Source organism: Bombina bombina, chromosome 12, assembly GCF_027579735.1.
Source record: "Bombina bombina isolate aBomBom1 chromosome 12, aBomBom1.pri, whole genome shotgun sequence".
Lineage (NCBI taxonomy): Eukaryota > Metazoa > Chordata > Amphibia > Anura > Bombinatoridae > Bombina > Bombina bombina.
The window spans coordinates 154,403,391-154,419,876 of NC_069510.1; the positions used below are offsets into that span (position 1 = coordinate 154,403,391).

General features: G+C 36.9%; 1 protein-coding gene across 1 annotated transcript in view; it reads right to left on the bottom strand.

The window, feature by feature from the left end:
• Positions 1 to 16,486, bottom strand: part of CRB2 (crumbs cell polarity complex component 2) — a 275,022-nt gene that overhangs the window by 102,073 nt on the left and 156,463 nt on the right. Inside the window, exons 8-9 of the mRNA XM_053695489.1 lie at positions 3,780 to 4,333; positions 2,614 to 2,779 (exon numbers count right to left, since the gene is read on the bottom strand). Of these exons, the coding sequence (XP_053551464.1) occupies positions 2,614 to 2,779; positions 3,780 to 4,333 (720 nt within the window). The remainder of the gene's footprint in view (positions 1 to 2,613; positions 2,780 to 3,779; positions 4,334 to 16,486) is intronic.

The following is a 16,486-nucleotide window of genomic DNA, read 5'->3' on the forward strand; positions in this document are numbered from 1 at the left end:
TATCAAGCAGCTGTAATCAGACACAAGAGAACCTGCAGTCAGTATTTATCAAGCAGACTCATCAGACACAAGAGAACCTGCAGTCAGTATTTATCAAGCAGCTGTAATCAGACACAAGAGAACCTGCAGTCAGTATTTATCAAGCAGCGGTCATCAGACACAAGAGAACCTGCAGTCAGTATTTATCAAGCAGCCGTCATCAGACACAAGAGAACCTGCAGTCAGTATTTATCAAGCAGCGGTCATCAGACACAAGAGAACCTGCAGTCAGTATTTATCAAGCAGCGGTCATCAGACACAAGAGAACCTGCAGTCAGTATTTATTAAGCAGCGGTCATCAGACACAAGAGAACCTGCAGTCAGTATTTATCAAGCAGACTCATCAGACATAAGAGAACCTACAGTCAGTATTTATCAAGCAGATTCATCAGACACAAGAGAACCTGCAGTCAGTATTTATCAAGCAGTGGTCATCAGATACAAGAGAACCTGCAGTCAGTATTTATCAAGCAGCGGTCACCAGACCCAAGAGAACCTGCAGTCAGCATTTATCAAGCAGACTCATCAGACACAAGAGAACCTGCAGTCAGTATTTATCAAGCAGCAGTCATCAGACACAAGAGAACCTGGAGTCAGTATTTATCAAGCAGCGGGCATCAGACACAAGAGATCTTGCAGTCAGTATTTATCAAGCAGCGGGCATCAGACACAAGAGATCTTGCAGTCAGCATTTATCGAGCAGCCGTCATCAAACCGCTGCTACATAACCTTTTCTCCACCTCTTAGGTGGAGAATTTTCACCACCCTGGTCTCATCTGAGCAGGGAGATTGACAGCTCCTACCCGCTCGTGATTGGCTGTGCGCTGGCAGGGGGGTGGTGTTGCATCCGAGTGCAAAATAGCGCTCATGTGCAATGCTGAATTCCGGCAGCTAATTGCTGCCCACCACAGGCGAGTTGAGCGGACAGGGGCGTACATATTTGCCCCTGTCCGCTCAACTCGCCTGTGGCGGGCAGCAATTAGCTTGATAAATCGAGCCCAGAGTCTAACATTATACATTATTTAAGACCCAGTACGGAGAGTATAATCTAAAGATCCCTTTGATCTTTGCTGTTAGTGTTGCCATTGCATTAAATCCTTGCAGGTCTACATTTCCGGTATTAACGCCATAATATGAAACATTTCCATAGCTATTGACAAGTCTATTTATAGTATTAAATTCCCTACCACTCCAATTTCTTCAAATAATTAGCTTTTCACAAAAATCTAGATATTGACACTTCTTCAATACAGTCTACACTGACAATACAATTGTATATTCTGGCTTTTAAACGGCTACTCATGTTTATGCAATAAGCTCATAAAATAGTTCAAAATAAAGATTCATCAGCCAACTGGCTCCGTTATTCTGTGAGTAAGCATCTTGTAGACGCGAAGCGCGTCAGGTTCTATATGTTGTATTAGTGGTTGGATATTAATCTATCTGCTTTCAGCGTCTGCATTATGGCAGTTCTATTATTGTTGTAAATCAAATTTACACATTCTAAGTGTTAGATCACTATTTTATTTTTTTATTACAAATTTACAAAAACATGTGCCTGAAACTATAGCACATTGCTGAACGAAAAATATCACTTCAAAATGGCCTAGAATAAATAAAAACTGTTCACAAAGTTAATATCTTGAGAGGAAAAAAATGAAAACAGTTAAAGGGATAGGAAAGTTTGATTTAAATGTACAAGAATCAGATAGAGCGTGTCATTTTCCGACACTTTTAAAATCACTTCTATTTTCAAATGTGCTTCATTCTTTTGGTATCTATTGGTGAAAATGAATATACACATAACCTACACTAGTGGGAGCTAGCTAGTTATTGGCGCCTGCACACATTCGTCTCTTGTTATTGGCTAACTAGATGTGTTCAGCTTGCTGCCAGTGCAATGCTGTTCCTTCAGCAAAGGATACCAAGAGAATGAAACAAATAGATAATAGTTGTAAATTGGAAAATTGTTTTAAATTGAATGCTCTATCTGAATCATGAAATAATTTTTGGGGGTTTCATGTCCCTTTAAAGGAGAAATAAAAATGAGACACTCAGATATGAATTAGCAGGATATGACTGGGAGGCAATCGAGTCTTTATGAATGCTCGGCCTAAGTGTAGGTTAAAAATCCTGACCACACCCCTACAGAATCTCAGATTGCCCATGGCCAGACTCTTCAAACACCTTTTGTTCTATCCAGTGAGACTTCACTACCGTTGCTAAATATTTTACAATAATAAACATTTTACAAGCATGTTTTCTAAGTATAGTGTTTTAATGATAGTTTTTCCACATTTGTAGCGGTTCTTGTTCGTCTGCGAGGTATGTATCAGGCACCTTACGCAATTTAGATTTTAATGGCAGGAAAGTCCACCAACAAAACTAAGCAAAAGATCGGTGAGTGGACTCTTAATAAATTTCAAAGATGATCTCGCCTTTACAATGAGGTCCCTCAGAAACTTCAAGAACATCTATGAATCTAGGGCACTGAGTTGGAATTGGTAAACACATAAGGTTAATGTAACATTACCGAAAAGAACAACAAACATCTCTTAAGAATAATCCCCTTACACACATATCCATCAGGAACATCTTGACAAGTTGTTTCTGCCGGGCACGGTCTGCGCTCACACCATACCAGCTCCTCGCACATTCTTCCGGTAAAGTTAGCAGGACAGCTGCAGACATAATCATTCCATGTTACAGAGCAGGTACCATTGTTCCTGCAAGGGCTGCTCTGCAAATATAATGCATAAAAGACAATCATGTCATACGTGTTGTTATACGTTATCATATCTTGCTGTTTTTGTATGTGGTGTCATTTATAATTGCGATATGCACAACCGGATGAAACAGCTGTACATTTTACAGCTGAGAAACGCATTTGTTTTTTATCTGATTAACTTAATTTATGTGAAGCTTTGCTGTGAACTATTTTTGTAATATTTGAGCATTGTGTATCTCATTTGCATATCATTACCCAGAGTCCTCTGCTCGAGTGTAATATACTGGTAGTTCAGGTTCTCTATGGATGTGTGTGCAGATAAACCATACAATAATCTCCTGCAATATATATCCTGGAGCAGTTAACTGCAAATACCCCAGCCTGCTCATAACGCACAGGAGGTGCTTAGCCTTTGTGAGTGTGAACAATAATTTATTTTATTTCCTTTCCAAGAGATATGATGCTGTGAGGCACCTTTTCTTTATTTGATCTGATTTTAGAATTCTGCTTTGGGACAGACCCATATGATGCACAGCTGACTATTGGGTGTGCCTAGGGGACTCAAACTAGTTTTAATAATACATTTTTATTGTATTTTTTTAGCCTTTCAATTTAATTTCATGTGCTGTGCCCTCTTTTAAAACAACCACTTTTGGATCTATTTGTTCAGTTTGTAAGGCTTACAGAAGCCTCCTTTATATGCAGTTTTGCCGTAATATGAACATTTTCTCAGATTAATATCTAAATATTCTAATCTGATCCAACTACAATTCATCTGAAAATGTACTTACAATTTACATATACATAATAGATTATTAATCCATTGTTATTAAATCTGAGAAAACAAACACATTTTATAGTATCTAAAAATAAAACAGTACATTATATATCCGTTACAGTTTTAGTCTGATGACTGACAGCATTCTCCTGTACACACATCTACAAAATATAGAATTATTTACTTATTAAGATAAATAAAATCTATTTGATCAGCAATTCTGTCCATACTCACTTCACAGACGTCATCAGAAACACAGCCCTGGGTGACGTTGCGTGTGACTTGAGAATATATGGTTTCCTCTGCGCCTGTTTTCGGTGGGAAGAATTCCAAGCGATGATTGTTTAACCTCAAATCCTGAAGACAACCTTTAAAATATCCACCCCATTTCTCAGAGCTACCCCCAGGGGGAATTCCTCCAACATGGATTATATCTCCATCCGTAACGGACACTGGTGGTAACTGCCCCAATACAAGCTCCTTCTGCAGATGGGTGACAGTAACTTGCCCATGCCTGACTGATAGGTTTATCATATGCTTCTTGCCATCATTGAGGTTCACCAGAAAGACCAGAGGATTAGCAGACAGGGTGGAAACGCGTAGCTTCCCATTGTGCAGATAGGCACTGAAATAATCTACTGTCTGATTACTGATCTGCACCAGAAGACCATCTGCTTTAAGTGTTCGGATGAATCCGGAAATGTTGAATGTATCACCAAAGTTCTGAGGGACCAAGAAACTGGCAAAACTGGGGGTCCCTTCCCAGTGAAATGTGCTGGGTGTGTACTCTGTGCAAACATAGAGAACAGAAACAAATGCTTGTATTGCATGATAGTAATGAAACATAATTCTGCACTCACTGTTCATTTGCAGCACAATCACTGCCATGAAATAAAGAATGGATTTATTGCAGTGATTTACTTTGGTTGGCTGATAATTCTATTAACATTCACTGAAAACAATAATTCAACCAACAACATAGACAGACACAGGATTTGAGTCTTTCCACCGTATTCCCCACACGTAGTGGTACAGGGGCCCAAGTGGTGTGGGGGCCCATTCCAGCCAGTCTATACATAGGTGTGTGCAGAATTTGTACCATCCTAATGCAGGGAGCCTTTTATTAGTGAAGATTACAGATCTATATCTATCTATCTGTCTGTATCTATCTATCTATCGGTATATATCTATATCTATCTGTATCTATCTATATCTAATTCTATCTCTATCTATCTCTATATCTATCTGTATCTATCTATATCTATCTATCTATATATATCTATCTGTATCTATCTCTATATCTATCTGTATGTATCTATATCTATCTCTATATATCTGTATCTATCTATATCTATCTGTATATATCTCTATCTATCTATCTCTCTATATGTATCTGTATCTATCTGTATGTATCTATATCTATCTATCAATCTATATCTATCTATCTATATATATATATATATATATATATATATATATATATATATATATATATATATATATATCTGTATCTATGTCTATCTATCTATCTATCTATCTATCTATCTGTATCTATCTATCTATCTATCTGTATCTATCTATATATCTATTTGCATCTATCTATCTATCTGTATCCATCTGTCTATCTGTATCCATCTATCTATCTATCTATCTATCTATCTGTATCCATCTATCTGCATCTATCTATATATCTATATATCTGTATCCATCTATCTGTATCCATCTATCTGTATCCATCTATCTGTATCCATCTATCTGTATCCATCTATCTGTATCCATCTATCTGTATCCATCTATCTGTATCCATCTATCTGTATCCATCTATCTGTATCCATCCATCTATCTATCTATCCATCCATCCATCCATCTATCTATCTATCTATCTATCCATCCATCTATCTATCCATCCATCTATCTATCTATCTATCTATCTATCTATCCATCCATCTATCTATCTATCTATCCATCTATCTATTCATCCATCCATCTATCTATCCATCTATCTATCCACAAAATCTCTATACAGAGCAGCATATATATTATTACTATTGCTTACTACTGAGTTACTTTTTTTTTGGGGGGGGGTTTAAATGCTTGCCCCTCTCTCCTCACACTTAGGTCCATGTGCAGATCTATTACACTCCAAATAAACTTCTATTTATTGAGCTTCTTTTTGTAACGTTTAGTTGATTCTGTGTACAATGGCATTACAGGGACAGTAAAGTTCATGATTCAGATAGAACAATTTACTTATTATCTAATTTGCTTTGTTTCTTGGTATCCATTGTTGAAAAGCATACCTAGGTAAGCGCAGGAGGAATATACTACTTTAAGATAGCTGCTTGTCACTGTCTCGCCCAATGTGTTCAGCTAGCTCCCAATAGTGCATTGCTCTCATTTAACAAAGGATACCAAGAGAATGAAGCTAATTTGATAGAAGAAGTCAATTTGAAAAACATATGCTTTGTCTGAATCATAAAAAGGAAGATTTTTGGGGTTTATGTCCCTTAAAGGACTATTTATCAACTCTATGGGGACGTTTTATTATGATGCGGGCGGACATGATCTGCTGTAGCATACGCTGTCGGCATTTATCATTGCACAAGCATTTCTAGTAAAATGCTTGTGCAATGCCGCCCCTGTAGATTTGCGGCCAATCGGATGCTAGCAGGGGGTGTATCTGATTGGGCTGATTGCTGTCTGCCGCCTCAGAGGTGGCGGAAAAGTTAAAGGGACATAAACCCCAAATTTTTTCTTTCATGATTTAGAAAGAGCATACAATTATAAACAACTTTCTAATTTACTTCTATCATCTAATTTGCTTCATTCTTGTGATATTCTTTGCTGAAAAGCATATCTAGATAGGCTCAGTAGCTGCTGATTGGTAGCTGCACATAGATGCCTCCTGTGATTGGTTCACTGTGTGCATTGCTATTTCTTCATTAAAGTATATCTAAAAAAAGAAGCAAATTAGGTGATAGAAGTAAATTGGAATGTTGTTTAAAATTGTATTCTCTACCTTAATCATGAAAGAAAATGTTTGGGTATAGTGTCCCTTTAAGGAGCAGCGGTCTTAAGACTGCTGCTTCTTAACTCCCGTTTCTGGCGAGCCTGACGGCACGCGCGGAAACTGCTATATTCTCAGCACGTTAAATCGGCCCCTGTATGTTTAGTTTATAACATTGTGCTGTGAAGAAGGCGCAGGTTATTTCTGCAGACACAAACTCATGCTTCTGGCGAGCCTCACGGCACGCGCGGAAACTGCTATATTCTCAGCACGTTAAATCGGCCCCTGTATGTTTAGTTTTTCAAATTGTGCTGTGAAGAAGGCGCAGGTTATTTCTGCAGACACAAACTCATGCTTCTGGCGAGCCTGACGGCACGCGCGGAAACTGCTATATTCTCAGCACGTTAAATCGGCCCCTGTATGTTTAGTTTATAACATTGTGCTGTGAAGAAGGCGCAGGTTATTTCTGCAGACACAAACTCATGCTTCTGGCGAGCCTGACGGCACGCGCGGAAACTGCTATATTCTCAGCACGTTAAATCGGCCCCTGTATGTTTAGTTTATAACATTGTGCTGTGAAGAAGGCGCAGGTTATTTCTGCAGACACAAACTCATGCTTCTGGCGAGCCTGACGGCACGCGCGGAAACTGCTATATTCTCAGCACGTTAAATCGGCCCCTGTATGTTTAGTTTATAACATTGTGCTGTGAAGAAGGCGCAGGTTATCTCTGCAGACACAAACTCATGCTTCTGGCGAGCCTGACGGCACGCGCGGAAACTGCTATATTCTCAGCACGTTAAATCGGCCCCTGTATGTTTAGTTTATAACATTGTGCTGTGAAGAAGGCGCAGGTTATCTCTGCAGACACAAACTCATGCTTCTGGCGAGCCTGACGGCACGCGCGGAAACTGCTATATTCTCAGCACGTTAAATCGGCCCCTGTATGTTTAGTTTATAACATTGTGCTGTGAAGAAGGCGCAGGTTATTTCTGCAGACACAAACTCATGCTTCTGGCGAGCCTGACGGCACGCGCGGAAACTGCTATATTCTCAGCACGTTAAATCGGCCCCTGTATGTTTAGTTTATAACATTGTGCTGTGAAGAAGGCGCAGGTTATTTCTGCAGACACAAACTCATGCTTCTGGCGAGCCTGACGGCACGCGCGGAAACTGCTATATTCTCAGCACGTTAAATCGGCCCCTGTATGTTTAGTTTATAACATTGTGCTGTGAAGAAGGCGCAGGTTATTTCTGCAGACACAAACTCATGCTTCTGGCGAGCCTGACGGCACGCGCGGAAACTGCTATATTCTCAGCACGTTAAATCGGCCCCTGTATGTTTAGTTTATAACATTGTGCTGTGAAGAAGGCGCAGGTTATTTCTGCAGACACAAACTCATGCTTCTGGCGAGCCTGACGGCACGCGCGGAAACTGCTATATTCTCAGCACGTTAAATCGGCCCCTGTATGTTTAGTTTATAACATTGTGCTGTGAAGAAGGCGCAGGTTATCTCTGCAGACACAAACTCATGCTTCTGGCGAGCCTGACGGCACGCGCGGAAACTGCTATATTCTCAGCACGTTAAATCGGCCCCTGTATGTTTAGTTTATAACATTGTGCTGTGAAGAAGGCGCAGGTTATCTCTGCAGACACAAACTCATGCTTCTGGCGAGCCTGACGGCACGCGCGGAAACTGCTATATTCTCAGCACGTTAAATCGGCCCCTGTATGTTTAGTTTATAACATTGTGCTGTGAAGAAGGCGCAGGTTATTTCTGCAGACACAAACTCATGCTTCTGGCGAGCCTGACGGCACGCGCGGAAACTGCTATATTCTCAGCACGTTAAATCGGCCCCTGTATGTTTAGTTTATAACATTGTGCTGTGAAGAAGGCGCAGGTTATTTCTGCAGACACAAACTCATGCTTCTGGCGAGCCTGACGGCACGCGCGGAAACTGCTATATTCTCAGCACGTTAAATCGGCCCCTGTATGTTTAGTTTATAACATTGTGCTGTGAAGAAGGCGCAGGTTATTTCTGCAGACACAAACTCATGCTTCTGGCGAGCCTGACGGCACGCGCGGAAACTGCTATATTCTCAGCACGTTAAATCGGCCCCTGTATGTTTAGTTTATAACATTGTGCTGTGAAGAAGGCGCAGGTTATCTCTGCAGACACAAACTCATGCTTCTGGCGAGCCTGACGGCACGCGCGGAAACTGCTATATTCTCAGCACGTTAAATCGGCCCCTGTATGTTTAGTTTATAACATTGTGCTGTGAAGAAGGCGCAGGTTATCTCTGCAGACACAAACTCATGCTTCTGGCGAGCCTGACGGCACGCGCGGAAACTGCTATATTCTCAGCACGTTAAATCGGCCCCTGTATGTTTAGTTTATAACATTGTGCTGTGAAGAAGGCGCAGGTTATTTCTGCAGACACAAACTCATGCTTCTGGCGAGCCTGACGGCACGCGCGGAAACTGCTATATTCTCAGCACGTTAAATCGGCCCCTGTATGTTTAGTTTATAACATTGTGCTGTGAAGAAGGCGCAGGTTATTTCTGCAGACACAAACTCATGCTTCTGGCGAGCCTGACGGCACGCGCGGAAACTGCTATATTCTCAGCACGTTAAATCGGCCCCTGTATGTTTAGTTTATAACATTGTGCTGTGAAGAAGGCGCAGGTTATTTCTGCAGACACAAACTCATGCTTCTGGCGAGCCTGACGGCACGCGCGGAAACTGCTATATTCTCAGCACGTTAAATCGGCCCCTGTATGTTTAGTTTATAACATTGTGCTGTGAAGAAGGCGCAGGTTATTTCTGCAGACACAAACTCATGCTTCTGGCGAGCCTGACGGCACGCGCGGAAACTGCTATATTCTCAGCACGTTAAATCGGCCCCTGTATGTTTAGTTTATAACATTGTGCTGTGAAGAAGGCGCAGGTTATCTCTGCAGACACAAACTCATGCTTCTGGCGAGCCTGACGGCACGCGCGGAAACTGCTATATTCTCAGCACGTTAAATCGGCCCCTGTATGTTTAGTTTATAACATTGTGCTGTGAAGAAGGCGCAGGTTATCTCTGCAGACACAAACTCATGCTTCTGGCGAGCCTGACGGCACGCGCGGAAACTGCTATATTCTCAGCACGTTAAATCGGCCCCTGTATGTTTAGTTTATAACATTGTGCTGTGAAGAAGGCGCAGGTTATCTCTGCACACACAAACTCACAAAACCAATAACGTGAGATAATATCTTCTAAATATAATCTGACAGAAACCTCTGAGCGTGAGATTGTGACTGGAGTAATGCAAATAATTCACCTAAACATTACAGCCATGAATAGACAGCATATTGCTACATCATTACAAAAGAATACTAACACGTGAGTTATAATATACCTTAAATATAAACCACATTTAGTTAGATGTTTCTTAAAAAAAAAGAATCCTACTTAAATAAAAAAAGAATCCTACTTAAAAAAAAAAGAATCCTACTTAAATAAAAAAAGAATCCTACTTAAATAAAAAAAGAATCCTACTTAAATAAAAAAAGAATCCTACTTAAATAAAAAAAGAATCCTACTTAAAAAAAAAAAGAATCCTACTTAAATAAAAAAAGAATCCTACTTAAAAAAAAAAAGAATCCTACTTAAATAAAAAAAGAATCCTACTTAAATAAAAAAAGAATCCTACTTAAATAAAAAAAGAATCCTACTTAAAAAAAAAAAGAATCCTACTTAAATAAAAAAAGAATCCTACTTAAATAAAAAAAGAATCCTACTTAAAAAAAAAAAGAATCCTACTTAAATAAAAAAAGAATCCTACTTAAATAAAAAAAGAATCCTACTTAAATAAAAAAAGAATCCTACTTAAATAAAAAAAGAATCTGATTTAAATAAAAATCAGATTTTTTAAATTTTTTGAAATTTATTTTTTTTTTAATTTATTTTTAGCCACCCTATGTTGCTCTCTTTGTATCCTTTGCTGAAGACTAAAGCTAAGGAGCCTAGGAGCGTGCACGTGTCTATAGCAATCATTCAGCTAGATTACGAGTTTTGAGTGCTATAGGGAAAGTAAAGAATGCAACAAAAGTGACGTTATTTAACCCCATATAGCGCTGCCATTAGAAGTTTTAAAAAAAACAGGCTTGTGCCGGCGATATGGCTGCGTTGAGCTCCATACCGCACCAAAAACAAGCGCTGTGTTTGACGTGCTTGTGCACGCTTTCCCCATAGGCATCAATGGGGAGAGCCCCCGATATTGCTGCCACCTAAATAAAAGGTATTAACCCCTAATCTGCCGCTCCCAATATCGCCGCCACTATACTAAAGTTATTAACCTCTATTCCGCCACACCCCAACATCGCCGCCACTATAATAAATCTATTAACCCCTATTATGCCACTCCCCAACATCTCTGCCACTAAATAAAGTTATTAACCCCTAAACCTCTGGCCTCCCACATCACTACCACTAAATAAACCTATTAACCCCTAAACCGCCAGCCCCCACATCGCAACAACCTAATTTAAACTATTAACCCCTAACCTAACAACCCCTAACTTTAACATAATTAAAATAGAGCTAAATTAAATTTACAATTATTAACTAAATAAACCTAATAACCCCTAAACCGCCAGCCCCCCACATCGCAACAACCTAAATTAAACTATTAACCCCTAACACCCCCTAACTTTAACATAATTAAAATAGAGCTAAATTAAATTTACAATTATTAACTAAATAATACCTATTTAAAACTAAATACTTACCTATAAAATAAACCCTAAGCTAGCTACAATATAACTAATAGTTACATTGTATCTATCTTAGGGTTTATTTTTATTTTACAGGCAACTTTGTATTTATTTTAACTAGGTAGACTAGTTAGTAAATAATTATTAACTATTTACTAGCTACCTAGTTAATATAAATACAATTGTACCTGTAAAATAAAACCTAACCTAAGTTACACTAAAACCTAACATTTAAAAAAAACAAAAAAAAACGAAATTGTCCAAAATAATAAAAATTATTCCTATTCTATACCCTTTAAAAAAAATCGAATTAGCCAATAGAACGAGAGCTGCTTTTAAGGTTTTTTTGGGTGGATTTTTTTTGTTTTGTTTTAGGGTTTGGGCAGTAAAAGAGCTAAATGCCCTTTAAAGGGCAATGCCCATACAAATGCCCTTTTCAGGGCAATGGGTAGCTTAGGTTTTTTTAGAATTAGGTTTTTATTTTGGGGGTTTGGTTGAGTGGTGGGTTTTACTGTTGGGGGGTTTTGTGTTTTTTTTACAGGTAAAAGAGCTGATATCTTTGGGGCAATGCACCACAAAAGGCCCTTTTAAGGGCCATTGGTAGTTTATTGTAGGCTAGAGCTTTTTTTATTTTGATAGGGCTATTAGATTAGGTGTAATTCTTTTTTATTTTGGATAATTTCATTTGTTATTTTCCGTAATTTAGTGTTTGTTATTTTTTGTAACTTAGTATTCTTAAGTAGTATATAGTCTTGATACGTAAATAAAAAAAATAATAATAAGGCTCCGTTTCTATTTAAATGGAGTGATAGCAAAAGTGCTAAAAACTCTTCTGTATTTTGGGCAAGTTTTATTCTGGAATTCCAGGCAGTAAGGGGTTAAATGCAGGTGCACAAGGCATCTATACATATGAAGTAAAACCACAAAACTTAAAGCAGCGCTTCTATATAACAGACTGGACCTTGTAAATAGCTATTTAAGATTTGGTTAAGATAGTATAGTATAGACCACTAATATGCAATATTGCAAATATACAAATTAAATATATACCAAAGAAAATAAAAGATAACTCCCCTTATTACATATTCTTAGGGGATGAAACGTATCTTGGTTTAGAAACACAAAGTTATCTGATGATAACACCAGTTTATAAATATATACAGTCAACGTTTGTGTTTCTTATGGCTATTTCGTGTAGTGACTTCACTCCGTCCTATCCGTGGTCGTATGCTGCTGCCTCCCCAAAAACCATGATAGACGCCTGGTCTTCAAAAGAGCACTACAAATACAAAAAGGGGACAGGCGCAGCAGTGACTCACAACACCCGTTTATTCAGCCAGACACCTGACAATACATATTGCACTTACACGATAAAAGAAACAAGCAGGCCTCAATGTTGCACTTATATCCTCAAGCCCTGCCGGCTGTGATCCTCCGTTTGATGTCAGTGTGGACAGCCGTCAGTCGTTGTGTGTGGATACCGCTATTGGATTCTTGCCACAGACTGAAGCTCACCACCGGTAACGAGTCAGCATTGGGTATACTGCTGGGACAGCTAAAAATGTTCCTAGACGCGTTTCTTCTGCACCCGGCAGACTTTCTCAACAGGTTGTAGTATGTACACTTACTGAAGCCCGAAGGGGTTTAAATTTACCGGGTTCTAGTTAGTTCCACCCCTACCAAGTAACAGGTCTCACCAGTAACAATTCTGTTGTATAGAGATCCGTTATAATACAGGTTCATCATATTATTACTAAGTTTCAACCAATTAGCAACAATAATATAAAATCGTAAAAAATGATATAAAAAACATTATAAAACAGTTACGATATATAAAAAACATTATAAAACAGTTACGATATATAAAAAACAATATAAAACAGTTGTGATATATAAAAAACATTATAAAAGAGTTACGATATATAAAAAACATAAAACATTTACGATATATAAAAAACATTATAAAACAGTTGCGGTATATAAAAACATTATAAAAGAGTTACGATATATATAAAAAATTATAAAACAGTTACGATATATAAAAAACATTATAAAAGAGTTACGATATATAAAAAACATTATCAACAGTTGCGGTATATAAAAAACATTATAAAACAGTTGCGGTATATAAAAAACATTATAAAACAGTTGCGGTATATTAAAAAAACATTATAAAACAGTTGCGGTATATAAAAAACATTATAAAACAGTTGCGGTATATAAAAAACATTATAAAACAGTTGCGGTATATAAAAAACATTATAAAACAGTTGCGGTATATGAAAAAAAACATTATAAAACAGTTGCGATATATAAAAAACATTATAAAACAGTTGCGGTATATAAACAACATTATAAAACAGTTGCGGTATATAAAAAACATTATAAAACAGTTGCGGTATATAAAAAACATTATAAAACAGTTGCGGTATATGAAAAAAAACATAAAACAGTTGCGATATATAAAAAACATTATAAAACAGTTGCGGTATATAAACAACATTATAAAACAGTTGCGGTATATAAAAAACATTATAAAACAGTTGCGATATATAAAAAAAACATTATAAAACAGTTGCGGTATATAAAAAACATTATAAAACAGTTGCGGTATATAAAAAACATTATAAAACAGTTGCGGTATATAAAAAACATTATAAAACAGTTGCGGTATATAAAAAACATTATAAAACAGTTGCGGTATATAAAAAACATTATAAAACAGTTGTGGTATATAAACAACATTATAAAACAGTTGCGATATATAAAAAACATTATAAAACAGTTGCGGTATATAAAAAAACATTATAAAACAGTTGCGGTATATAAAAAACATTATAAAACAGTTGCGGTATATAAAAAACATTATAAAACAGTTGCGGTATATAAAAAACATTATAAAACAGTTGCGGTATATAAAAAACATTATAAAACAGTTGCGGTATATAAACAACATTATAAAACAGTTGCGGTATATAAAAAACATTATAAAACAGTTGCGGTATATAAAAAACATTATAAAACAGTTGCGGTATATAAAAAACATTATAAAAAAGTTGCGGTATATAAAAAACATTATAAAACAGTTGCGGTATATAAAAAACATTATAAAACAGTTGCGGTATATAAAAAACATTATAAAACAGTTGCGGTATATAAAAAACATTATAAAACAGTTGCAGTATATAAACAACATTATAAAACAGTTGCGGTAAATAAAAAACATTATAAAACAGCTGTGGTTTATAAAAACCAAGTAGATCCTCACATAAAATAACAAATTATTCACTAAACTATATATATGAAAAATACAATCGAATAGCAAAATAGAAAATACAATTTATGATGCATTACATATAAACGCATATATATTATTTTTACTTATATCTGTCTTCTCATTCTTAACAACGATCTTATACTAGCTTAACCCTTTATGGTATATAGCTTGGTAATTCTTATTCACTGAACTTATAATGGGCTAGATTTACACCATAAAGGCTTGCAGGTCTATATCAATATTGAGATACTACCCAATGCGTATATCCATCTAGTCTTTGCCTCTCTAACCCTAACTAAACGATCATTTCTTTTGTTATCTATATATTCCAAACTCTGATTCTGACACCTTCACTACTATGATTGTGTTTAACCTTACAGGGATTAGAAACACTATGTCCCTCCATACCATTTTTGATATTAGTAAGATGTTCATACACTCTTCTTTTGAGCTTTCTTTTAGTGCGCCCTATGTAAATCATTCCACATGAACAGGTTAATTGGTAGACAACATATGTGGAATTACATGTAGTTCTATGTTTAACCTAAAACTTTGTTGTTCTGTTACAATTTGTTGTTGAATCTGTTGTACTATCATTTAATGGATACATGCAGCAATCTTTTGTGCCACATTTATATGTTCCACATTTTAGTGATAACCAATTGGACACGTTTGTCTTTCTCATTTTTATCTTGTTGGAGGGGGCTATGATACGTCTTAGGGTCTGTTTTTCCTATACACTATATTGGGTTGTTTTTCTATTAAGCCTTCCATTATGAGGTCTTCTTGGAGGATATTCCAGTGTTTATTAAGAATAGACCTAATTCCTTTTGACCCTTCATTAAAGGTGGTTATGAACTTAACTTCACTTCTTTTATTTTGTCCTTTTTTCCGGTTCTCTTTATTTATGACTAATAGTTTTTCCCTTGGGCATGTAAGGTCCTTCTTTCTTGCTTTCTCTATAATTTCATTCTTATATCCCCTCTGTTTCAATCTTTCACATAGGATTTCTGCTTCCCTAATATAATCTTCATTCTTTGTGCAGTTTCTGCAAATGCGTCTAAACTGCCCCCCGGGATATTATTTTTCCATGCAGGTAGATGCCCACTGCTAGCGTGCAGATAACCATTCCTATCTGTAGGTTTTCTAACATTTTTGGATGCTACTTTTCCCTCATCATCGACAAATAGGATTAAATCTAAGAACTCTATTTCTGTTTCTGTGATTTTACTACTGAAACTTAGGTTAATTGATTATTATTTAGAAAATGTATGAATGGGTCAGCTTCATCTCTCGTTCCCCTCCATATCCTTATAATATGGTCGATGTATCTAAAATATCTGTGTATATTTGATTTAAATTGATGTTTTCCCCAAATGTTGTCACTCACACATGTCCATATACACATTTGCATGTGATGGGGCCATATTCGTACCCATTGCGATACCTTGGATTTGGTTGTAATATTTTCCCTCAAATACAAAATCGTTGTGTGTTAGAAAGTATCTGATACATTTTGCTAAAAATTCTACGTGTGATTGTGGGATATTCCAAGATGTACAATGCATTTTAGAAGCTTCAATGCCCAGATTGTGTGGAATATTCGCGTATAATATTATAAAAGAAAGCTCAAAAGAAGAGTGTATGAACATCTTACTAATATCAAAAATGGTATGGAGGGACATAGTGTTTCTAATCCCTGTAAGGTTAAACGCAATCATAGTAGTGAAGGTGTCAGAATCAGAGTTTGGAATATATAGATAACAAAAGAAATGATCGTTTAGTTAGGGTTAGAGAGGCAAAGACTAGATGGATATACGCATTGGGTAGTATCTCAATATTGATATAGACCTGCAAGCCTTTATGGTGTAAATCTAGCCCATTATAAGTTCAGT